This window comes from Cyrtonyx montezumae, unplaced genomic scaffold (genome assembly GCF_038088225.1).
Source record: "Cyrtonyx montezumae isolate F1298 unplaced genomic scaffold, pur_monq_1.0 scaffold_25, whole genome shotgun sequence".
Lineage (NCBI taxonomy): Eukaryota > Metazoa > Chordata > Aves > Galliformes > Odontophoridae > Cyrtonyx > Cyrtonyx montezumae.
Window position 1 is genome coordinate 241,037 of NW_027071992.1, and position 24,259 is coordinate 265,295.

General features: G+C 40.6%; 1 protein-coding gene across 1 annotated transcript; it reads left to right on the forward strand.

Annotated features, from left to right (window-relative positions):
• The first annotated feature begins 140 nt into the window (after nucleotides 1-140).
• ANKDD1B (ankyrin repeat and death domain containing 1B) lies at nucleotides 141-24,186 on the forward strand. The gene is given in 16 exon segments (XM_065740128.1): nucleotides 141-160; nucleotides 1,772-1,965; nucleotides 5,609-5,712; nucleotides 7,656-7,754; nucleotides 10,410-10,508; nucleotides 10,605-10,709; nucleotides 12,157-12,255; nucleotides 13,693-13,791; nucleotides 15,061-15,159; nucleotides 16,113-16,211; nucleotides 17,577-17,675; nucleotides 19,798-19,896; nucleotides 20,484-20,579; nucleotides 23,200-23,401; nucleotides 23,670-23,801; nucleotides 24,111-24,186. Coding segments are annotated over 16 exon segments (1,704 nt in total). The 3' UTR covers nucleotides 24,170-24,186.
• The last annotated feature ends 73 nt before the right edge of the window (nucleotides 24,187-24,259 follow it).

Sequence of the window (24,259 nt, forward strand, 5' to 3'; positions counted from 1 at the left end):
AGCTGTTTTTCTGGGGATCTCTGCCATACATTTTTCCATTTTTGTACACGAGCACCTGTTGAAGTTGATCCTCTCCATTTAGTTGTCATTAGTAATCCGAAGCAAAGGCAAGCTGCAACAGGTAGCTGTAACAATAGGAGATGAAGGAAAGGGTGCAACTGTAAGGTGCTGACTAGGCTAGCAGTTCATGCACCCGGTAACTTGGAATCCTGTAGATTCCAGAAGTAGAGTGCCACATACAATTTAATAAGAATATAGTAGCTGCTATCTTGCTTCTAGCTATTAAGTTCTTAGCATTTACAGAGTGAAATTTTTGCTTATTCTTTATCCGATATTCAACATGTGTTTATCTTACATTTTTTCTTCATAATGGTTCAATTTGTTTATGTATTTATAACTATAAAATTGTTGTATTTTAATTAAAAACTACTGCTGTGTTGGTTTGTTATTATTATTTTTTTTCTTAATGAAAAGGTGCTCTGAGTTTGTGCTGTTCTCAGCTCATTGGAGAGAGGTGTCTGAAGGCGAGTAAAAGAGGCATTCCAGTAGTTCCTCACTCTGCACTTTTTAATGGATTCTGTGTTCTTAGTTTTTGCATCAGCCCTTTCTGTGGGTTGCTGGGCCCGTTTGAAGGAGTCAGTGTCATGGGAAGTGGTTAGAGAATGTGGTCAGCTTACTATCTGTGACATTTGTGCATGTAATGTATAGCTGTACTGGGAAAGTTAGTTAAGATTGTTGAGGGATATGCTGTGAAATAAGATTGTCTGATAGTAATTAGAACCTGGAACCGACAGCTACTTTTTCCAGGCTCTGTCTAAAATTACCACCCTAGTAGTTTAAATATTTATGCTGTTACCTGTGTTTCCTCCTTTGGGGGGCCAGTTGCATGTGCTGAATCTAGTAATTACAGAATTGTTTGTGGCCTCATTTTGGAAAAAGAGGATTAGTGATGCAAACCACGAGACTGTGCTGGCTATCCAGTCAGCACACAGAAATAAACCTCTTAAGAAGTTTAACTGGAATTTCTGACTCACAGGAAGCAAGTGAAAGTGCTCGATGGGCAAAAGACTTTTGAGTCTTTGAAGAGCAAATTTGCCATTGACACATATAGTGGTAATGCTCATAGGTGTTAAGACTGTTTAAGTTACAAAGAAAAAGATATCGTGAAGGAACCCACTGTCTTCAGTTGCGTAAGGCTGACTAATGATAGCTCTGGATTCTTAGAGCCACTTTTCTAACATTTATATTAAAATAATGTCAGGAGTGCCAGCTGCTGCTTTTAAAGTAAAACTTGACCCAACCACTTTAAAAGGCAGCAATTTTTATGTCCCATCTCAGGTAGTGATTGTCTGCATGAAATGAAATAATCCATGCTGGTGTAAGCAAACAAAAGTAACCGTGGATCTGGAGTTCAAGATAAAAGAGGATTTCCTAATTAGACAGACCTCAGTATCCTCTGAAAAATAACTCAAAGTCCTGTGATTGGATTAAATCCAACTGCCTCTTTTACTTTACCACATACTCCTGTTTCTGTCCAAATTAGACCAGAAGCATTTCAGTTTCTCACATCCTGAAGAGCATGCTGTGCTTCCAGAGGACTCTCCTATCCAGTGATGATCTAAGGCAGGATAATTCCAAGAACAGCTTCTCCTAAAGCAGCCCTCAGCCTGCAGAAGGTTTTGCAGCTGAGGCCAAGGGACAGTGTGCTGCTGCAGGCAGCAGTGGGGCCCACGGCCTGGCTGGGTGTGTTTAAGTCAACTTTGAGTCCTAGGAACCGGTTTTTCAGTGCAGCAGGGAAACACACCCCAGGCATACCAAGGGCACGTCCCTCTGCACAGCTGTAGGGGGCTCTTCCTGCAGGTGAGGAGGAAGAGGAGCTGACAGCTACCATGAAGGGACTGAGCCACCTGTTTCGGGTCAGGGAGGACACAATGCATGGAGATGCAGCAGCCAACCACAACAGCTGTGAGTGTGTGGGGACTAAAGCCAGATCTAACTTTTACACAGCAACCCAGCATATCACGTAGGGAAATGCTGACTTCTTGATATGTGAGATCAAGATTTGGGGTTTGATGCGTCCATCTTCCAAGAGGCTGGCCTGCCTGGCACTCTGCTTTAAGTGCACTCCTGCAGCTCTCTGAATGGGTTCGTTGGGGTTATCCACGTGCTTGAGCTCAGGCACGTGGGAAGTTTCACAATTGAGTCTTGCTTCTGCGTTGGAAGGGGGCACGCAGCACTTGGAGGAAGTTCTGCTCTCATTGCACACAGCAATGTGACTCAAGCTGATGCTAGTCTTGAGATTTCAAACTGGTCTGTTACAGAACAGTCTGCTAAGGCATGGGCTGCAGATAGTGAAAATGGGTTATTTGTGGAAACTGAACTGTAATTACTAAGCCCTACTGTGACCATGTCCTGTGATTTCAATGTGATAATCACTGAAATCTGTTCTGGGCCATACTTCCTGTTTCCAGTCTTGCAAAAAGAGTAGATAAAGATAAGCAATGACTGAAATGTCACTGTTGGATTCGAAAGACAAGACTTCTCGTGACTTCTTTGATACTGAGAAAGGGTTGTTTTATCAAAACATTCTTGTGACTTTACAAAACCTGTATGTTAGTCATTTTATTTATAATAACAAGCATAAAAATGTCAGCAGGTTATCGAAGGAGAAAATGTTACCAAACCAGTAAGTATAATTAATTTTAGGAACGATAGAAAGAAAATACTTCAAATTATCTGTGATTTTTTTGTATTTTCTGTAGAATTCTTCAGGTAATTTGATTTTCTATTTTTTCCACGTTCTTTTCAAGACACTGACAGATTCATATTGTGGATATTACAAAAGAAATCTAAAAGTAGGGGAAAACATGGAAAGATTTAGTGTTTAGATTCCTTATAATTTTTTCTGAGTACTGATATCACAGTGGGTTCACTTTTTGACTTCAGTAGATGTCCTTAGTTGTGCTATTGCTTGTAAACAGATCAAAGCCCCTTACAGTAAAATAACACTTGAATATGAGGAAATTAAAATTGAAAGTGTTTCAAAATCTGACTTTCTGTAAGGGGGCACTTCCTGTTTTCTGGTCAATAAGGCAGTTCATAGTTCTGCATCTTTTTACTTCCTTACCCTTCTGAAAGAGGAGACAGACTGGGATATTTGGCACATTAAAATACAGTTACATTATGACTACTCCAAATTCTAACATGTATTCTGTGCAGACAGGAGTATCTATGAAGGAAATCAACTGACAAAATTAGTATTTCTGGTTAGCTCAAATATAAAAGTGAAAATAAAATATAACTATTCAATGAAAACACCAGGGCATTGAGTCAAACTGCTTGGAAGAAGCCAAGGGAAATGACCCCTCAGAAAAGACTGTAGGGTGACAAGTTGCTGCTAGTACTTGAAAATCAAGTGAGTGGTAATAATGCAAGGATTGACAATTTCTGGACACCACAGCTTCAAAAGAAAGCTTCTACAAATCTGTACTATGGCAGCTCTCTGCTCTTGTAATTTCATGCATGAAAATGAATCATTTTGCAAAAGCAGCAGAAGACTGTGTGCAAAGTGAACACAGTAGTGCACCTGAATTGCTGCTATTCTTAAGTCACGGATTAAGATGTATTAAGAGAGGGGCTGTTATGAAACATTGTGTCCTGAGCAAACAAGAAGTCTCCTTTTAAAAGTGTGCATCCAGTTCATCACTTCCAAACAGGAGAGAAGAGAGCAGACATCAATTCTTTGTCAGAGCTAAAACAAAACTCTTCTTGCTGCAGCAATGCAGTAACAAAACATGGCTTTCTCTTGTTTCTTGAAGGCAGTAAATTGCTAGGATTATTCCTGAATGCCCTGGGATGCAACAGCACTTATCTTTGCATTAAACGTCTTAAATCTTCATCCAAGTGTTCACCGGCAGCCAATGGGAGTGAATGTGGCCAAACTAATTGCAGTTATTTGGTGCCCAAAGTTCTATGTTCATGCTTGCTTTGAACAAGATACCCTGGAAACATTGGCTTACCCATGCTAGGAGTCAAGACAATGGAAATAATTCTTTCTGGACGTCGACTTAAAAAAAAACACAAAAGAGGCATTTATTCTCATCTCTTCCCAAAGGATCTTCTGTCAGCCTCTGTTAGAGGCAGAATATTGGAGCAAAGGGACCTTTTCCCTGACTGGGTGATTATTTTTTTTGTAAATAATGCCACTATTTCAATATGAAAGATGGATATTTCTTTTAATGCTTGAAATCTAACACTACAGTCTATAGAAATGTTACTATTCAAGTATTTTAGTCCAGTGGTGCATTATTATTTGCGTCTGCTTTCTTATTTTGTTAAAGAAAATCCATTCTGTGATTACAAGAGAAGAGAATGTGGAAGGATGCTTCTGTTGTGTGAGGTGCTTGCATAGTGTCATGTCCTAGGAAAGTTGGAAACAGTTTTACAGTTTTGGAATTGTTCAGTTTAATTTGTAGGGTTGTTTTGTTTTTTTTTTTTAATACAGCTGTGGTTATTCCACTATGATTATAATCAAGATGATGTGCAGGATTCAATTAAGGGAATGCCATACTGATTTTCTGTGGTATTTTCTCTAGTCATGCAGCCTCAAGCTGTATCTCATTAGATGTCAATAAATTTAGAGGAAGGACCAGCAAGGAACAAATTGCTGCTGCATTTTCTAGTTCAGCACAGAATATCATTCATTCTCTTTGCTGGTTCAATTGACAAGTGGCCTTGCAGCTTTCAGGCCAAAATATTCTATCTAGACAAAAGATATCTAAGTGATTTGCTTCTTGAGTGTGATATGATGCTAAATTAAGAATATCTTATTGCATTTGATACCCTCATTTCTCTGAAGTACTGAATTAAAATTTAAGGCAGAAATGTGCTGGTGGAGAAACACTCTGATCTCTTAAGTTAGCTTAACTGGTTATCAGACTCTGGAACTCTGTTTTCCAAATTAAGTGTTAAATGTTTTGTTACAGTTGTCCAAATATATGCTGCATCTACTTTAGTCAACCAAACAGATGTTCTTTTTTTTTTTTTTGCATTAAGACATTCAAGTAGACAAATTTTGAGTTCAAGTTCAACCTTCTTTTCCACCTTCTCTCTTTCTCTTTCCTTATTTTTTTCCTCCTAACCACCTGTTCCCAGATGAGGCATATCATTTTGTCACTGCTATGCATTTTTGTGTACTTTGGTGGTACGCTCTGTTGTAAAATAGTGATTTTTCCAAGAATAGGACGTAAGTGCTGCAGTTCATACTGTTCACTGTCAGGCTTGTAAAAAGCCTTATAAAAAGACTCATTTAGATGGCTGGAACTTCACAAGTGAACCTCTTGTTCCTGTGAGCAGAGTGAATAATAATAACCTGTGATGTGAAAAGCCCACTTAAAAGTTGTGAGACAAGAAACATCAGCCAGGTGTCTCTAGAGGGAAAAAGTGCAGTCCTGAAACACTTCTATATGATGAGAAAAAAGTGATTCACAGGAAGTGTGAAATCAGGACAAGCTCAAAAAGGTAAGAACAATATCTGTCCCTTAAGTTTGGTATGGCTATTCTTTTTCTAATATATATATTTTTGTGTGTGTGCCATGCCTTTCCACAGTATTGCCAGATGAGAGAGCATTTCAGCATGCAGCTAAAATGAACAATTTGGAAACCATGGAAAAGCTGTTGAAGAAGAACCTTAATATAAACGCTGTGGATACAGTGAGTACAATATGTCAGAAATATGATGCCTGTGGGGTTGCATGGTGGAAGACCCACGTGCTGGTGCTAAACAAGTCTCCTTCTTGGATGTGGTTAAGCAGTGCTACACATATCTAGCTTGTGCTGAAGAGTTTCACACAGCATAGCTCTCAGGTTTTTTAATTTCAGGACTTCCGAACAGCAACCACTGCTCTAATACAGACTGTCTTCTGTATAATTAATGCCTTGAGTTCTACATCTTTCAGAATGGGAAGCCTTAACCCCACAGTCACTTTGAGAATGAGTTTGTGCTGCTAACACCACAAACTTCAAATGGTGGTGTTAAATACTATTGCTCAGTGCACATGGAACCACAGAAATGTTCTACCACAACTTCTGTGTGCAGGTTTAGTTTAGAGTTCAGATTTGCCATAAATAGAAAAAAAAATGCATTTCTTATGTTGACGGAATCTAAGGACATGAATTTCACAGTGACAAAGTGCTGTGCATCAGAGGTATTTGAACAGCAGTGCAATGGTCTTGATATTTATCTGGAAGTTGCAGAGAACCTGAAGCTCTCTGTGGCTAACTACAAATCCTCTGCCCATGAATATCCTTGCCTTACTACCTCATGGAAGCAAAACTCACGTGCATTTTTCCCCACTGGGAAACTGAGGAGAATGTAGAGCTACATTCCTCATTTTCTTTGTGAAAAAGCTGATGGAGACAAAGCCTTATTTGGGGTAAGCTTCTCCAAAACAATGACAGCATTCCCATCCATTATGTACTTCTATAAGTACATAGCAGGTGAACCATAGAATCCGGTCACTCAAAACCACGCTTTCTTCCTTTTTTGCTTTCCAGAATTCAGGAAATTGATCTAAATACAGTTCCAGTCCAGTACTCTGAATGTTCTCTCTCATTCTTAACTCAGGTCTATAGTATGAGATTTACTAGCAGAGCTGCTTGGCAGTTGTGCCCTGACTGATTCTGGGGACTTAACTTGTGCTGGCAAAACAGTTCTTGCATTTACGCTGATTTTTTCCACCCCCTGTACTTCCAAGCCAAACAAGCAAGTCTGCCAAAAGCCAAATTCTGCTGATAAAACTGTTTCTGTTTAAGAAGCTTTTTCTGGCACAAATCCCACCTGTTTGTCTTTAACTTGTGTAGCTGAGGGTGAAGAGCTATAAATGAAACAGCTGATCTGTACAGAACAAATCCAAACTGACATTTAAAATTAATTGGTTAAGTCACATATGGAAACTCTAAGTGAATTACATTAAACCCAATTATGGTCACTTTAATTAAAGGGAAACTCTTTCCACCAAGATTTGATTCAATTTAACCAATCCCTTTTAAGTTCACACTGTCAGTTACTGTAATGAAAAATTGTTTATGATAAGCCTTGAGTTGATTCACCTGTTAAAAAATTACTCACTGTTTGCAAGGTGGGAGTCTTCATTTGCATAAGTAATGGCTCATTCTGTGAAGATGACTCAATATTGAGAGAGGGAGGAATCCTGACATGTATGTTGCAGGTGTACAGAAAAAAAGCAAGGAGAATATGAAAAGCAGATATAATTGTGTAAATCCAGACCTCAACTCTTCATATTGAATTGTGTAATAAAGATGTTTCAGGCACTGTGTGCATCTCCTCTAGGTAGTGTGTGATAACTTAACCCCACTCTGACAGCACATTTCAGAGAGGGGTTGTGATGCCTTATACAGGAACTTCAGTAAATAAACTAGTCTGGTTCTCTTTGCAATTTTTATCATCAGTGTGTAAATGATCTCCAAAGGAATAAAAATACAGATACAGACCAAGCTGTAGGGGGAACTATGCATATGTATACATATGCTAACCACTGTAATTATTTATAATCAAATAATTCAGAAATCCTGATAGTTGCAAAAGAAAAAGAATATAATTATGGATCTGACAGCCAAAGCTTTGCTTATTGCAGTTGAAACGCTCTGCGCTGCATTTTGCTGTTGCAAGAAGCCATATGTCTGCAGTGGATTTTCTGCTCCATCACAAAGCTAGAGTTGATATGGCAGATCAGGTAAGTTCCCCTTTCCCTGTGGCAGCTGCATACTTTATCACTCTTGTATACGATTAATGTAAAAGCCGATTGTGTATCAAAACAAACTCTGAATGTAGAACTTAAATCTGGGTATCAGTGGGATTCCAGGGAATGCCTGCTTGCATTCCATCCCTGTGTTCTTTTGTGTGTGAGCAGCTTAACACAGAACTGTCAGCTACTCTGCAGCTTTCAGGACTTGAAGAGTTGAGCAGTGTATGGTTCAGCTTCTTTTTGGGCCTGATGGGGATTCCTAGTGCAGGATTTGATTCAGATGTTAAAATCAAATGTATGCTTTTTTATTAATGATCAGATTATGCAAACTAGGAGTTTTCCAGTTTACAGTAATTTCTTTCCAGAGGACTTATTGGTTCAGTTATCTGTCTGTCTGTCTGTCTGTCAGTCTATCTATCTATCTATCTATCTATCTATCTATCTATCTATCTATCTATCTATCTATCTATCTATCTATCTATCTATCTATCTATTTATCTCACCCTGAGTAATGAAACCAGATGAATCACTCACCTCTTTTTTCCTGCTTGCCTCTCTCTCCTTACCCTCCATATGCTGCTGTGTTTATGTTGTGAGAAAGAAAAATTCCAGGCTGGAGGAGTGGGCAGGAGAGAGAAAGTGTCCTTGTTATCCTGTGTTGGAATAGAAACAAGAGGTGAGACTGTACCAACATGTAGTTTTGACATTTGTTTTGCAGTGCAGGAAAGCCACCAACTGTCTGTCCCTGCTCCAATAGCTCAGGATCACGGCCTTGTGCTGCCCAGCCAGTGAATACTCACAGGCACGGCTTCTCTGTCGCAAATATTTTTTCAGTAATTCCCTTTTATGTTTATTGAGGCAGTAAGTTGCTTCAAAGTGCAACTAAAGGTCTTTTAATGACTTGGTAGGATGCATTGTAACCAACTATGAAATATAAACCCTCACTCTGTGCTGAGGTTCTCTTAGACACTCAGAACCTCACTCTAACTGAACCTCACTCTAACCCTTTGATTACTGTCTGGTTCTAGTTTCTAGATGTTGTTAATCATATTTGTTCAAGCAGCACAAGAAATTCACCATCTTAACTAGCTCAAAGAGCTAAATTAACATGACTATGTATTTCATTATGTATTATATATTTTATTTGACAGTGACTTGTGTACTTTTTGGCACCAATTTGATATTACAGCGGGTACACAACAGAGTGAACATAATGTGACTGTAGTTCTTACTCCACTTTAGTTTCTGACCTTTTTTATACTAATGCAGGATCATAAGCATTCTTAACATTCTTACAAAAAGTAAGCTAATTAAAAACACACAGTGGTGTTTTTATTATCATCATCCTCTTCCACCAAGGGTACATGTTTCTCTGTCCAGATATTCAGCCTGGCCTCTGATTTGGAATTTCTAAGGCCAGTCTTGCTAATGATGACTGAGGCAAAGAAGGCATTCAGTACCTCAGCATTTTCACTGTCCTCTGTATCTAGATCTCCCAAATAATTCATCAAGACTCTCATTTCCAAAGTAGTCCTTTTGTCATTGAGGTACCTGTGGAAAACCTTTTTGTTGCCCTTGATATCCCCAGACAGGTTTAATTCCAGCCAAATATTCAAGTGTGTCTAGCCAAAGCAAGATTCATGATTGCAACATTTTTTTTCCAACAGTCTTAGATGTGATCATGTATTTCTATGTTGTATTTACATAGAAGATGCAGAGTAGGTATGGTGTCCCTGAGATTCTACAGGATCTTGATAGACCTCTTATTAGACTCCTATGGACTAATTCTTGAGTTACAGATGGGAGTCAGCCTACTGATTCCTTATTTACAGGCAAGAAACTGAAAAAGTTTTGACTGTGAACAAATTACCTTGCTCCCTCTTGCTGCCTTTAGAGTCCTCTGACTCTGTCTCTAAGATTCATGTGCTTTTAAGGTAGACTGTGAATGTCTTCTGAGTTTTGTGTTTACACAGCCTGTAACAGAATAAACTCTGATTTGTGATGCTTCACCTGGATGCAGTTACATACAGGAAGAAACAAGAAGAGGAGTGAGAACACTGGAGAGTAAAACTATGGCTAAAATGGGAGACAGAGAGGATTCACTGCCTAAAAGATGCTTATCTCTCTCTCTTTTTTTTTTTTTTTGGCTCTAAAATATTAATGACAAGGGAGGGTTGTTTGTTCCTTTGATTGTTTGTCTAAAGGAGAAGAATTCTTAAGAGAACTTTGAAAGAAGCACTAACTGGAAAATCACAGTGACTCATGGAAATGCTCTTGTTAGGTATTGTTGCCTGAAATGTCATCTGCTGCACCCAGAGCAAACTACTTCAGGTCATTTGTCCACTTCTGGAGGGTAGCTTTTCAGGAATTGCTTCATTTCTCATTTCACAACAGGACTTATCCTTCTCTGGAGATGCCACATCTTCTTCCAAGAAGAGAGAGCCTGAACTTTTAATGTAATTTAAGTGAGATGAGTTCCATTCATACTGATGGGTGATAGTGCTGATCTTCTAGAGCCTGTGAAGCAAAACCCAGTCATACACTATATTAATCAAAAATATAAAAATACATTTGACAGAAGGGATTTTGGTTGTGATTTAATTTCTTCTTTTAATTTCTTCTTTTTTCTTTCTTTTTAAAAAGCATGGCCTGACAGTGATCCACCTTGCAGCTTGGACTGGAAATCTAGATATAATGAGGAAGTTAGTGAAAGCTGGAGCTGACCAAAGGGCTAAGAATGAGGTGTGTTTGTTGATGGCAGGTTTTTAACAACTCTAAGTATGTTGATGTTGGGAAGTGGTAAAACCTGCACTCATAGAGTTGCTTGTGGTTTTTCAGGAAGGAATGAATGCACTGCACTTTGCAGCACAGAACAACAGTGTTAAAATAGTTGATTATTTTCTCCAAGATCTTCATCTGACTGACTTGAACAAGCCTGATGGGGTACAGTGTGTGCTTTTCTGTTTATTTCTTTTATGTAATGAAGAAATTGTGGGCAAAACAATCTCAACTTTGAATTTAAATTTATTGCAACTTAAATAAAGTTTTCATTACTTGTTTGGGTACTGAGAAACAAATTAGAAACAGCCAGGCAAGCACATAGGGAAAGCACCTTTCCTCCCTGTTCGCTGGTCTCAGCTGAAATTCAGACACCTCTCCTCCCCTGCTTCTTTGCTTTTGCTGAACATGACATCCAGACCCATTAGTGAGCCAATGGAAGACAGGGGTTGGGGTCAATCCATAGAATTCTTTATTGCTAATCCTGTTTTTTTCTCTTTTTCTCTTTCCTTGTCAAGGGCTCCTTCACACGGTCTGCAGTTACACTTGGGCGTGCACCTCATGCATCTCCTCCCTCGTGTTCTCTCATGTCTGCTATGTCCCCTCCTGTTTCCTCTGCTATCTCCCTTATGTGTCTTGCCTGTAGCAGTGGCTGCTGTTTCTTTTGTACCTTGCAGAGGTACCATGAGCTCCTCTTTTGGATTCAGTACTAGCACGTAGTTTTGTTCATGAGGAGCTTGCTGGATCAGCACAAGGTTGTCACTGAACTCCTCCCACACAGTACATCCCCACCACCCTCCCACACTGTTCCTCTTAAACCTGCCAGGTATGGCGGGCATGGGGCATCTTTCACAAGTAAAGAGCATGAAACCTCATACAGCCATTCTACAGAGCTGCACCAACTCTTCAGCAGTACCAAGGCCTTGTTCTCATCATGGTTTGCTGTGCTTGTAATTTTCCTTCCCACTATGCTGGAATCTCACTTGAAAAGCTTGCTTAGATAAGTAGGATATCTTATCTCTGTATGAGGAAAAATATTTTTGTGGGATCCATCACCAGAAAAGCAAAGCTTCCCTCTCCTTTTTATTGAGCCTTGAGTTTTATCAACTGGGTAGTGCAAAGTTCTAAACTCTGTCTATACATGACAAGGCTGACATTACTAAGAGTTTATTTAGCAAAACAAACCTCTGCATTTTAGGCCTCCTAGGATTTTTCTTCTCTATATTGAGGCTATTTCAGAATTGTCTAACATTTTCTTGCATTTCATTTGCTTCCATGTTTAGTACAGGCCACTCTCAGATAGCTTTTGATGATTGATCTCACCATCTGACCAAACAATAATTCAGAATTAAGTATTTTGAGCACATTTTATATCTCATTTGTTACTACTTCCAATCAGTTTTCAAATATTTTCTTCAGAATATGAAAGATGCTATTTTTTTTACACTACAAATTTTTTTCTTTTAAAAAAATCTTACTTATTCTTCTATATACCTACTTTTCCATGATATAAAATGTTTAAGGAGAGTAACATGCACATATACATATGCCATATATTTGGTAATATTTTTCTTCTCCATAACAGTGTATTTCTTTTCATATTGTTTTCTAGAAAGGTAGAAAGCCATTTCTACTGGCAGCAGAAAAAGGCCATGCTGACATGATAAATAATCTGATAGCTCTAAACCTGCTCACGACTGAAAAAGATAAGGTAATGGTTTCTTTATTTGTTTGTGGGATATTACCTTGTTTAAGTGTATTTAACTAAATGACTAAGTCATATGAACAAGATGTGCCATGGTTCTGGCAGTGATGCATACTGGACTGGGATGACAGTATTTCAGTAATTAAGGAAGGAGATTGGAACATCTGGCCTTGTTGCCAGGAGTATGTTGCCAGAAGAGTTAATAATTCCTGCAAGGAAAGGCTGATGGAAGAAAAGGGGCATTTGGGCTGGAGGTGCCACCCTCTGGACTGGCAGATTCGTTTTTCTGGATTGTTTTTGCTCTTCTCAGCTGATTCTGCATGCCACTGCATGACTAACTTTTTTAAAGTATTTGAATATTTCAGGACTTACATAAGCTCTGATGGGGATTTTTCAGTAATGCCTAAATGCTTGAATCTGATTGAATGTGCTTTTGATGCTGCATTTTAAGGTGACTAATTTTCAGAATCTATCTTTAGATTTCCTTACTCCTTATGTTGTTATTTGTGGAATGAGCACATTAGTATTTCTCTTCATCTGAGACACTGCTATGGTAGAAACATTACAAAATGATGAAAAGGTCACATAGCATGTTCATTAAGCAATATAAGCAAGCACCTGGAAAGTTGTGATACTGTTTTAGTCTCCTAGTAGTACATTAAGTGCTGCATTGCAACATGAATCTCTACTGTGCTAAACTGTCAGCAAAGGCTGAACAACAGTCTTGCCCCAGCCTGCCAGGCTCACCATGCACATCAGCAGTGATGGGAGGCAAACTCCAACATCCTGTGGAGTATGTAGGTAAGAGTACAGGACTGACACCCTGGTCCTGGGTCACTAATAGCAGCTGTACCCATCACCTAACAAACACACACACATTTTTTCTAGGAAAAGCTTGATCTTTTCCCCCACTAGTGCTGTGGCTGGAAAGCTATTATCAACCCTCCTTTTTATGCAGGTTGGGATCCTCCTCCAAATATCCAGCTTCAGTTTATTTCTAGCCAGTTTTAAACTTGTTCTTATGCCAACACTGTCTCAAAAACTTCTACACTTGCTTGATAACAATCTGGATCGCTCTTCATTTTTGTTTACTTGATAATATGCTGTATTTTTTTCTTCATTAACTAGTGAGGAATTGTGCTGATAGTGGGGAATAATCAAAATTGCTACATTGCCAACAAAACCCTGAAAACACTATATATTTACTCAGGTTTCAGCTAGCAGTACTGACATCAGTGCTTTTGGGGACTTGGAATAGTCCCCATCCTTGTAGGAACCAGTGACCAAAGTTTTCTTCTGATTCAGTCTTTAAGAGTTAGAAGTTTAAGTTGTATAACAGAGAAGTGGAAGTACAAATGACTCTGTGTTTAAGTGTGTGCTGTTCTTAGTGCTCTCAGTTTATTCTGTGTTTTAAAATATCTCCTTTGGTATTTTAATTCCAAGGAGGGAAACACAGCCCTACATCTGGCAGCTAAAAATGGCCACAGCGAAGCTGTAGAGATCCTGCTTGAGCATTGGGATGAAATAGATGACCTCAATCAGGTGAGAACATAAATTACAGAATGAGGTAAAGTTAGAAATTTGAAAAGAACAATTAGACTTACCAGTTTAAAGGTATGATTTTTCCCCTAAATAGACTTCATGAGTTCTGCTGCTTTCCCAGTGTGTTTGAATCCTGTTCCATTGTCTCTCCATCATTAGATTCAGCATTACTAAAATCTTCAGTGTCTCTTGCTCTCTCGTCTGTTCCTCATACAATGAGTTTCTCTCTGGCTTTTTTTGTGTCCTGTTCAGCAATAGAAGTAAATAGTCCAGTAGTAAAAGATACCCACTCCTCAGCAAAAGGCTTATGAGCAAAAGGGCTCTCTTATCCAGCTAGCATCTTTTTTTTCTTTTTTCTATCTATGCCAGGTTGAGGCACAGAAAACCTTTAGAAATGCGAAGCTCTCATGCTTCCAAGATTTGCCTAATAAAGGTGTGCTTCTGCACACAAAGCTTGTGCTGCTTGGCCAAGGCTAACTGAGTGAATGGCTTGTCTCTCCAGCTAGACCTGTTGCTTTCTGCACATAGTCTCTCTTATCCCACCATAAGCTATGTACAATGAAATGAAAAATACATTTTCCAAAATGATGGTGGCAGGAGTTAGGCAAGACAAGGCCAAGAGTTGGTAATGCCTCTGTGAATTCTGACGCACTAGAGTGGTTTTCAATAAACCTTCATGTGTTGTAGAAGTCCAGAAATAGGGATCAGATCACTGTGCAGATCATTTACACAGGTGTAACTTATTTTAGAGACTAGATATGGAAAAGTAAAAGACTTCTTGGGAATGAGGAGGTGTGAAATAAACATGTAGCAAAAATATTTTCAACAAAAGTACTCCTTGTAACACAAGCTTGGTTTGGGGGGGTTGGAAATCCATGGTATGACAGAAACGGGCACTCATGGTGTATGTCAGTGTGATAGTGGTATTCACTGGTGTTGAGTGGCAGCAATTGTTTCCCATCATCTTTGTTTCTGTGCCTTTAGATTGTAATGTCATTTGGAAAGAAATAGTTATTTGTATTGTACAATTTGTCTACATATGCAGACTTAATTATTGTACATCACTTAGTTGTTCAAGCGTTACCATTTTATTGAGGTATTTTATTGAGATATTAGTTTTGGAGTATACAGATTCTATTCCCTTCTGCCCGCCCTTTCTTTTGAGCTGGATGACTGATCAAGATAATCATCTGCTTAATGTCATAACTTTACAACCTTTATAATCACATGGCATAAATTGGAGTAGACATTTTTTCTCTGTTGATCTAGAACGGAGAAACTCCATTTTATTTGTCTGTTGAAGGAGGTAATGAAAAATGTGCCAAACTCCTACTGGAAGCAGGGAGTAACATCAATGTTTTAACTCACGTATGTATGCAAAATCCCTTCATCACACTGCCCCTGGCACAGCCCAGGCTGTGGGAGGGGCTTTGTCCTCTCTGTTCTTTGTGTACTGACATTCTGTTTACTTTGATTATTTTTTTAGGAAACAGTAAAAACTGTAATGAAGTTGGGAATGGAGATTATGTCAATTACATAGAACTTTTTTAGAAGACCTAGCACAGACATATTTGATAGAATAATGTTTTAAGGCTTTTTTTATTTATTGTCAGTCTGATAGTAAAACATGTGGCTAGGGAATATAACCAAGCTGGATAAATGAATGGCCTCATTTTTGTCAGCTTATAATCCTCAACTGACAACAAATCTGTTCCCCACATCTGGTTCCCGGACTCAGATGTGTTAAATGTATTCAGCTTGCCTTCTGCAAGAATTTGCAGGAATGCTTGTGATTCCACCAAAGAGTCTGTTTGTTAGAGCAGAATTAAGGGAACATTTCCTCCCCTCCCCTCCCCTCCCCTCCCCCCCCCTCCCCTCCCCTCCCCTCCCCTCCCCTCATTTTAAATGTGTTAATATGACCATAGCTGCTTATTAAAGGTTCAGCTGGACTAACAGACTGGACTTGTGCTGTAGTCTGTGCCTCAGCAAAGCTGAGAATGCTGAATTATCTGTTTCTCGATAGAAAGTGAAAGAGCCCATGGGGGGCCCATGTTTTTTTCTTTCAGCATGTTTGTTGCACTACACCAACAATAGGAAGTTCTTTCACTTTTCATAAAAATATGTTGCCATAGCTGATGGACTTCTTTGTAGTTTTCCATCACTTCATCAATGGGAAGTGTTTCATTTTGGGATGAAAGAAGTATATCATAACACAAATGTGAGGGAAAGATTATTCTGTATTGACAGGTGTTGGTAGGATTATTTTTCTTGTTCCCAGCAACAGAAATGTAAATTTTTGCTGTCTGTAACATTCCTTTCAGAACAACAGCGATGCATTGCAAGCTGCCGTTCAGAATGGACATCAATCCTTGGTCACTTTTCTTATTGATAACAGCATTGACTTGGTCCCTAAACCTGAGGTAAGTGTATGACAACATGTTTGATGTTGTTGTTCAGTGTACCCTGCCTTTCCTTGAGGATTCATATACTGAATGAGGCTGAGTAGTTCCTTGTTATTTTTACTGCACATGTTATTGATAATACGGTTTGTGGCTGAGGGTTACCCACACGTGTGGGTTAACCAAGAAAGCTCCCATTGTGCACACCCAGAACATGTGCAGATGAAGCAGCACAGTGCAGTACAGAATTGGTTGGGATGTGCTGAAGACTGAGAAGTGTGGGAAGATGAGGAAAGTACTTTGCTTGGACTGAGCCGTGGCAGTGAAGGCATCCCTATGTGCTACATCGTCCCTCCTGTAGGTACTCCTATGTGGGACAGAGAGTTAATACATTTAATATTTAATATTTAATATTTGATCTAGAGTAAAGCCTCTGTGCTCCAAGTGTCTGCTTTCAAAATCTCCCTAAAACCCCTGGTTAGGAGTTTCAAAGGATACTAAAATCTTGTCACTATTCAGATATTACAGACTCTGACATCTAAGGTTTTCTGTGAAAAAGTTGTTTTCCACTTCTGCAGAGTTCGGTAAGAACAGGACCTGGTCTTTGTGACATATCTGCCATGACTGTGTGCGTGTTGTATCATGTGGCTGTAAAGATTGGTGTGTGTTTGTGCTTGTTGTTTTGTTGGCTTTCTGCAGCTAACTGATAGAACTGTAACCTGAGTTTTGTAAATATTTCCAGTGCTGCTCTGCGTGAGAGCTTTATTTCTCTGTAGCCCTAAAGAAATGGTTGTGGTTTATAAAGATCCTAATAAGCTGGTCTCTGGCACTGGCATGGAATTACTTTTAGCTGTACTTAACGAGAAACTGATGAGTCACAGGCCCAACAAGCAGAGTGATCTTGCCAATCTAATGGTTGAATTGTGACTGGCGTTGGAACTGTGCCTCAGTTACTTGCATGAATAATCACTCAAATATAAGAACTTAATTTCCTTCTATCTATGATTTGCTCACTTCAGATATTACAGCAAGTCAGGTTATTATGAAGAGTGTCTATGGTAGCAATATGGTACAAGAATTTTTTCCTGTGAAGTAGATTCTGACAGCTGTATATCCAATATTCCATCTCTGAGGGAAAGCACGGGCAGCAGCACAGCCCAGCACGGATGTACAAAGGGGTGCCTTGCTATAAGAATGGTGCCCTCCATTCTAACAGCTGTGGTCCCTGGCACCCTAAGGTGCGCTGTCTGCAGTCTTGGATCTCATCAGGACCTCCCCCTGCACCCCCTTGGCAAGGGCTGAACTCTAACTGAAACACCTTTCTTCTTTGAATGAACCTTTAACGAATGTACAAAGTGTAACAAACAACTTGTTTTCCCTCCACAGCAGAAGAATTCCCCTCTCCATATGGCAGTCATCAGAAATCATCTTCTGATAATGAAAAAACTCTTGGATGCGAATCATGATATAAACCTCTTAAACCACGTAAGGAAAATGGGAATCTCTAACTACTTCACTGCTAAAGTGGTGAGATGTTGATTTTGCTTGCTGCTTTTTTGCTTGTGAGCTAAAGGTACACAAAAAAGAAAAAAAAGAAAAAAAAAAGGAAGAGGCAGTTTCCTTCTTATATTTTTGTATGCGTACTTATTGCTAGTCACAGCTATGTGCTGTGCTATGAGTGTTTGCACCAAGTACAGACAGTAAAATGTTAGATATTCCAAAATATTTGGATTAGTTTATTGTCTAAGTGTAATGATTCATGCATAATAAATGACAGAAATGTTTCAAAGTTGAATGCAGAGGTAAGTCCAGTGCAGAGTGTCAATGACCGGAAAGATCTTTTTTTTTCCTGCATCCTCACTGTAACTCTGTCAATATAGGTTTCTGAAGGTAAACACAGGAATTGGCCCCTGGCTCTCTTAACCTCAAGTTGTCCATCTGGGAGTGAGAACAATGCATGCAGGCTTGATCTGTCGATTCAAGGCAGTTCTAGACTGATCTAGCAAAGTCATTCTAGATTTGAGAGACTCTCCACCCTTTGTCATTGAGGTACAATGAAACATAACCAAAGTTACTGAACAGAAAGAAAATTAGGGTTTTCTAATTGAAATTGGAGCACAACTCTGTTTCTTTGGACATACGTTGCTTTCTGAGCGTGTTTTATCTAACTAGGAGGGAGCTAACTGTCTCCATAGCAGCCCACAAAGTGGTGTGTTCTAGATCAGTGGCCCAAACAGTGTTGATTACGCAGTGGTGCTTCAGTTGCTGCTGAGCAGGGCCTGCAGAGCACCAAGCCCTTCCCTGCTCCTCAGTGCTGTTTATCACTCAGCTTTACTTTGCCTGTGGGAACTACAGGGAAGGGCAGCAGCCTTGATCTTAATGTGGTGTTTGGGCCCAACTCAGCTGCTATCCCAGTGCTCTGAGAACCATCTCACAGAGCAAACCACCAATTACACCTTTTCCCCCTTTCTCCTCTGGAAGATGTTTTGTGGAAGAAGGGAAGATTGGCACCTTCCTCTACTTCCTCTAGTCCTGATGGTCTCTCTGCTCCCTGTGTACACCTGTATGGTCATACTGTGTGGAGGAGCTGAGCAGGTTCTCCCGTGTTCTTGCCACGCATGGTCAGGGACTTGATGCCTGAACAGGTGTGCAATGCTGTGGGTCTGAATGCTGAGATGCATGTTTGATCTGAGGGCATGCAATTGGAAACGGCTGCTGATTAGAGACCTCAAACCTCAAATACCATGTCTGCAATCAAGATAAAACAACCGAAAAGGTCCACTTGGTCAGTAACTACATCTGCCTAAGAGAGGAGGGAGGAGGAAGCTTTCTCTGCAGCAGGACAAATAAATAAATGATAAAGAAAGAAAGAATAAACAAGACAAGCAATGCTCACCATCAAAACAAGTTATATTTAGGTAACAGCAGCTGTGTGAAGACTACACAACCCTGATTACAAACCTGAAGATTAGACTTGAAGATGAGTGCTTGTATAGCTGTATTTTTTATATAAGGGATTGGCCTTTATTTTGAAGTGGTTTTGTTTTGTTTTGTTTTGTTTTTATTTTTATTTTATTTGGCTTTATGGTTTATTGGACTCCTTATGGAGCAGGTGGACTTCTGTTCTACGTTTCACTCTAAATCACCAGTGTGGCAGAGCTGGCTAAGAAAAAAGCCCTGTCGTAAGCTGCAGTGCTATGTGTGCTTCAAAATCATCCAGTTATCTTGACATAAATTTCAGCAGGGAGAGGTTACTTGAGGGGATAGTATGGCGGTTGGCCCTTGCATGTAACACTCAACCCAAAAATCTTGTTTAATGAGGGCAAGAGCTCCTTACATTATTGTGCATTTGTAGGGCATGAGGGCAGTTTTGTCATGAGCCAGCTGGAGCTCTTGCTTGCTTTTCCTGCAGGTATCTCAGATGCTTCCTTCTTTTTCTGTCTGAAACTGAACTGGCAGTTATTTGAGACTTACATTTTCATTCTGTTTGGTATCTTCCAGTCTGGGCCTTTTCTTGTTGTGAATCTTTTGTAGATTTAGATTGGGTGTGTTTTATTTCTATGGGAAGTTTAGCTTATTTTATTTTATTTGGTGTTATTAATTGCAGAGGCAGGAAACTCCTCTACATCTGGCTGCTGATCTTGGCAATGTGGAGATGGTGGAAGTGCTGCTGAAGGCAGGCTGTGACCTCAAGACCACGGACAGGGTAGACTACCTTCCTCATGCATGCATAGATTACGTGGCTTTATTTTGTTTTATGACCTCCTTCCCAGAAACACAGGAAGCACATGTTTCCAGTCATCCTTCATGGAGTGAGAGCAGCACAAAGGGTCAGGGACATCCCATTCTGTGCACACATCCAGGGAATGCGGCCCTGGGGAGCTCCTGCTGCCTCTGGTCCCCTTGTGTATATTAGAGCATTTTGAAATAAGTGGGCAGCTGAAACATTTTACGATTTAATGACAGAGCCTTCTAGTTCAGGGGTTTGCTTCTCTGCAGTCTAACTTTCTGGAATGCCTTGCAAGAACTTTGCCTGAGTGTTCATATCTGAGTTATCTCTACTTTGTGCAGGCCCACTGAAGAAGGTTAATTAAAGACAGAAATGTGGAATGCCACTGAGATGCCTGTACACCAAAGTGTTGATTGCTGAGGTGTGCTCAGATGGACTGATGGCCTCTGGGCTGGGATAAAAGTAAAAAAAGAATGGGGTTCTGTCAACATAGCTCATGTGTTTCTTCTGTTCTATCCTTGAATGTATGAGATCGTGCCCTGATTTACTCTTTCTGTTTTCAGCATGGAAAAACTGCACTTGCTGTGGCTTCAAGGAGCAATCATGCCCTCGTTGTAGATATGATCATAAAAGCAGAAAGGTATTATGCTACTGAACAGGTAAGAGACATCACGGAAACATAGAATCATTGAATGGCGTGGGCTGACAGGGACCTTAAAGGTCATTCAATTCATTTTCCTATATCATACTCTACACATAGAGAAGAGGGGTGGAGAAACATTCCGACCAAAATTCAAACTAGGCCTTCGGCATCAGGCTGGTGTTCTTTGCTGCTGCAAAATCTGCAGCTGACAAATGGAGGAGCTCAGGCATCAGACTTTCATTTACTGAGAAGAGCTCGGTGCTGCAGAAGGAGCTCCCTCTTCTGTTCCTCCTGTTTAATTGTTAATTGCTGAAATGAAGAAAGGGAACAGGAAAGAGGCAGACAGTAGACGGAAGGGAGAACATGGCTTAGGATGACCTCAGGTTGTCTCAGTTTCTAAGCTTATTTCCCACAGTATCATGCTTACTTAGATACAGGCTTAGTGATGCCCCTCCCTACGGAGCTGAGAGTCAGCAGCAATGACACGCACCGATAAGTGCTCCGTTCATGCTGGCTGTCCCATCATTCTGTCTGTGCTCTGCAGGTGGTGCCTGAGCTGGGAGGGCTTATTTGTTTAAGTCTGGAACAAAGGAACTGATGATGGGAAAGCAGGGGAATTGTAGATGGAACTTGAGTTTTGCTGATCTCTTGCTCCCACTTCTGATGTCTCACAAGTCTGTGACTGGACCCCCTCCCCTGCTGCCTGGCAGTGAGGCTTTACCACAGTGGACGAAAGCCTCTCCAGGTGTTAGCAAACCCAGCTGTCCCCAAGCAAAGGCCCATGGACTGTTGCTCTGTTACTGCCCAAGTGACTCTTAACACTGTGAGGAACTGTGCTGGTAAATCACAGATCTAGGTTGGTTATGGTGACACATCTGTGAGCAACATGTGTTGTGCATGACCTGCCTTTTGGGGGCAGGTCAGAGGTCATGGCTATGGAATATAAAATTGTTCTCCTACTGTTACCATGTACAGAACCACAGTGTTTTCAACCATTATAGCAAGAATTGCCTTTGTATTACATCAAGATGACCGGTCATCGGTGACAAAGCTTTAGCTAAAAAACAAAATGTGAGGAAGTACACATGACTCAAGCATGTGAAAGACTCTCTTGTTCTCTCTCCTGGTCCTAGCTATGGGCACAACCCATCCCTTCCCTGGTTTTGACCACATTTGAGAGCTGCTCTTGCTGTTCCACACTGCCACTGCCTGTACACACAACTGGCTACAATTAGAAACTGTGCTGCTACAAGGCGGAGAGGAAATAGGCATTTTACTTACTTGAATCCTTGTTTTGTGTGTGTTTGTGGTGGTGGGGTTTTGTTTTTGTTTTGCTTTGTTTTGTTGTTGCTTTGTTTTCAAAACTCACAAGAGAAATAGTACTAGAGAGAGCCTGGAGCTATTCTATGTTGTAAACTTCACCCTGCGCATGTCTGGAAGTGCAAAATGGAGAAATGGCATCAAACACCCATGATAATGATTAGTTCCTGAATTATGACTTTTTCTTCCCTCCCTCCCTCCCTCCCTCCCTCCCTCCCTCCCTCCCTCCCTCCCTCCCTCCCTCCCTCCCTCCCTCCCTCCCTCCCTCCCCCTCCCTCCCTCCCTCTCTCCCTCCCTCCCTCCCCCTCCCTCCCCCTCCCTCCCTCCCTTCCCTTCCTCCCTTTTTTTTTTTTAATATGCAAGGCTCTCAGGTTAGGAAAAAAACTCTGTTTTCATGATATTTACTTGGATATTAGTATTGCATGTTTAACACTTCTAAAATGTGGTTTGCTGCCATTTCCCTTTCTTGCTCAGTATCTGCTTTGTCCTTCTGTGTCAGGTTTTTGGTGAGATTCTTTTCATTTTGGACACTGGTTTGAAACAAGACCAGCATGTAAGCAAGATGAAGTAGTGGTTACAATTTACCAATGCTGGGAACCAGGCTTTTCCCTGGATAGCCCTCTGCTGGGGCTGAATTGCTAGATGTGGTCCTTGCAGAGATGCCCAGAAAAGCTGCAGCCCCATCACTCCTGTTTTGGACAACCAATGAGCACGTGGCTATAAAACTTTTAAACGTCAGGGTAAAATGCTTGCAGTTTGGTTGTATTTTTGATCTGGGCAGATCCAGTTTCCACGTGTGTGTTAGCACTCAGACACTGGATATGTGCTAATGCCAACTGGTGTCCTGGTAGCGCCCAGTCCAGCCAAGCTCAGTGACAAGGCAGGAGCAGGAGCAGTTTTGGCAGTGCTGTGTTGATGGTGCTCTGCAGTCAGAATAAGAAGGAGCTGTGGCTGAACCCCAGCCACGCTCAGTGTGTGGATTCTAAAGAAGACATAGCCAAGAGGCTCAAGTAATTATTGCTTTTTCTTGCTATCGAGTATCAGAGGTCACTTTATGTTGCTTTTAATGACATGTAGCAATAAGCACAGGGGATCTTCATTTCTCTAATATCCAGTATTAAAACTATAACAGCATCATCTGTGCCAAAGCACCTTCCAAGGAGCTTACTGCCAGCCAGCACTGCCCCTTTACCTGCACCGAGCCTTTCACCTGCTGCTAGTCACATAAGGCTGTACAGGATGCAGTATGCACTGCTCACTGAGTGAAGAATGTTCCCAGCTTCATCACAGAATTTGTCATTTGCTTTCCTTGTTAGGCACATCTAGGTCATAATAGCGATGGCTGGCCAGACTCTGATTTGTCCTTCAAACAAGATCATAGTGCACAGACCAAGCAACTCCGTTCCTCCCTGTGGAATGTGGCATACAATCAGCTAAAACCCCAGGAATGGAAAATACTGGCCCTGTTCTGGAAGTTCACAGATGAACAGATTAAAGCTATTGAGGAACAATGGACAGGTAACAGCAGCTAGTGGGATGGACACTTAAGTTATACAAACCAAGCTGGAGCATGTCACCATTTTAAGATGTATTAACAGTGGATTTTTTAAGCCTTAGGATAGAACGATTTGCTTTTTAATTATTCTTAAGTCTCAGCCTTCACGTTGCTTCTAGGTGAGGAAGTGAGAGTGGATGAGTAGGGTTTAAGATCCTCTTGAAAGTGTAAAAGCACAAAACAGCACTTTTAAAGCACCCCGAACAGACAAATGCTTTGTGTATTTCTTAGGGACAAAGAGTTATAAAGAGCATGGACACAGAATGCTGCTGATCTGGTTACACGGTACTTTGCTGGCTCATCAGAATCCTGTCAAGCATATATTCAAAGACCTGGTGGAAGCAGGATTTCAGCATTTAGCTGGTAAGTTTTTTTTTTTGTGGCACAGACAGCACAAGTACTGTGTGGTGCTGCTGTCCCTGCCTGTGCTGGGAGATGTGACTGTGGTAGGGGCAGAGGACAGTCTTCTTTGCAAGGGGCTGGGGCTGGTCAAGGAGGAGGGTCTAAATGAGACAAGATTTCTGAAGGAAGAGAGAAATACGCACACTTTGATCCCCTCCTTTGTCCTGCAAACCCCTTTGAAATGTGAGTCCATTCCTTCACTGGGATTAGTGCTGGCCATGGAAAAAGCTGAGCATGTCAAGCAAACATTTTCTCATCTTTACTTTACAGAGAAGATCAGAACTGAAAGTAGCACTGACACAGAGCCCAGAAAATGTGAAATATCATGAGTTCACTGATAAAACATGGCATACACCAGATGGAGAGGCCTTCACATACAAACATCTTTTCTGGAAATCAAATTATATTTTGAAGATGCA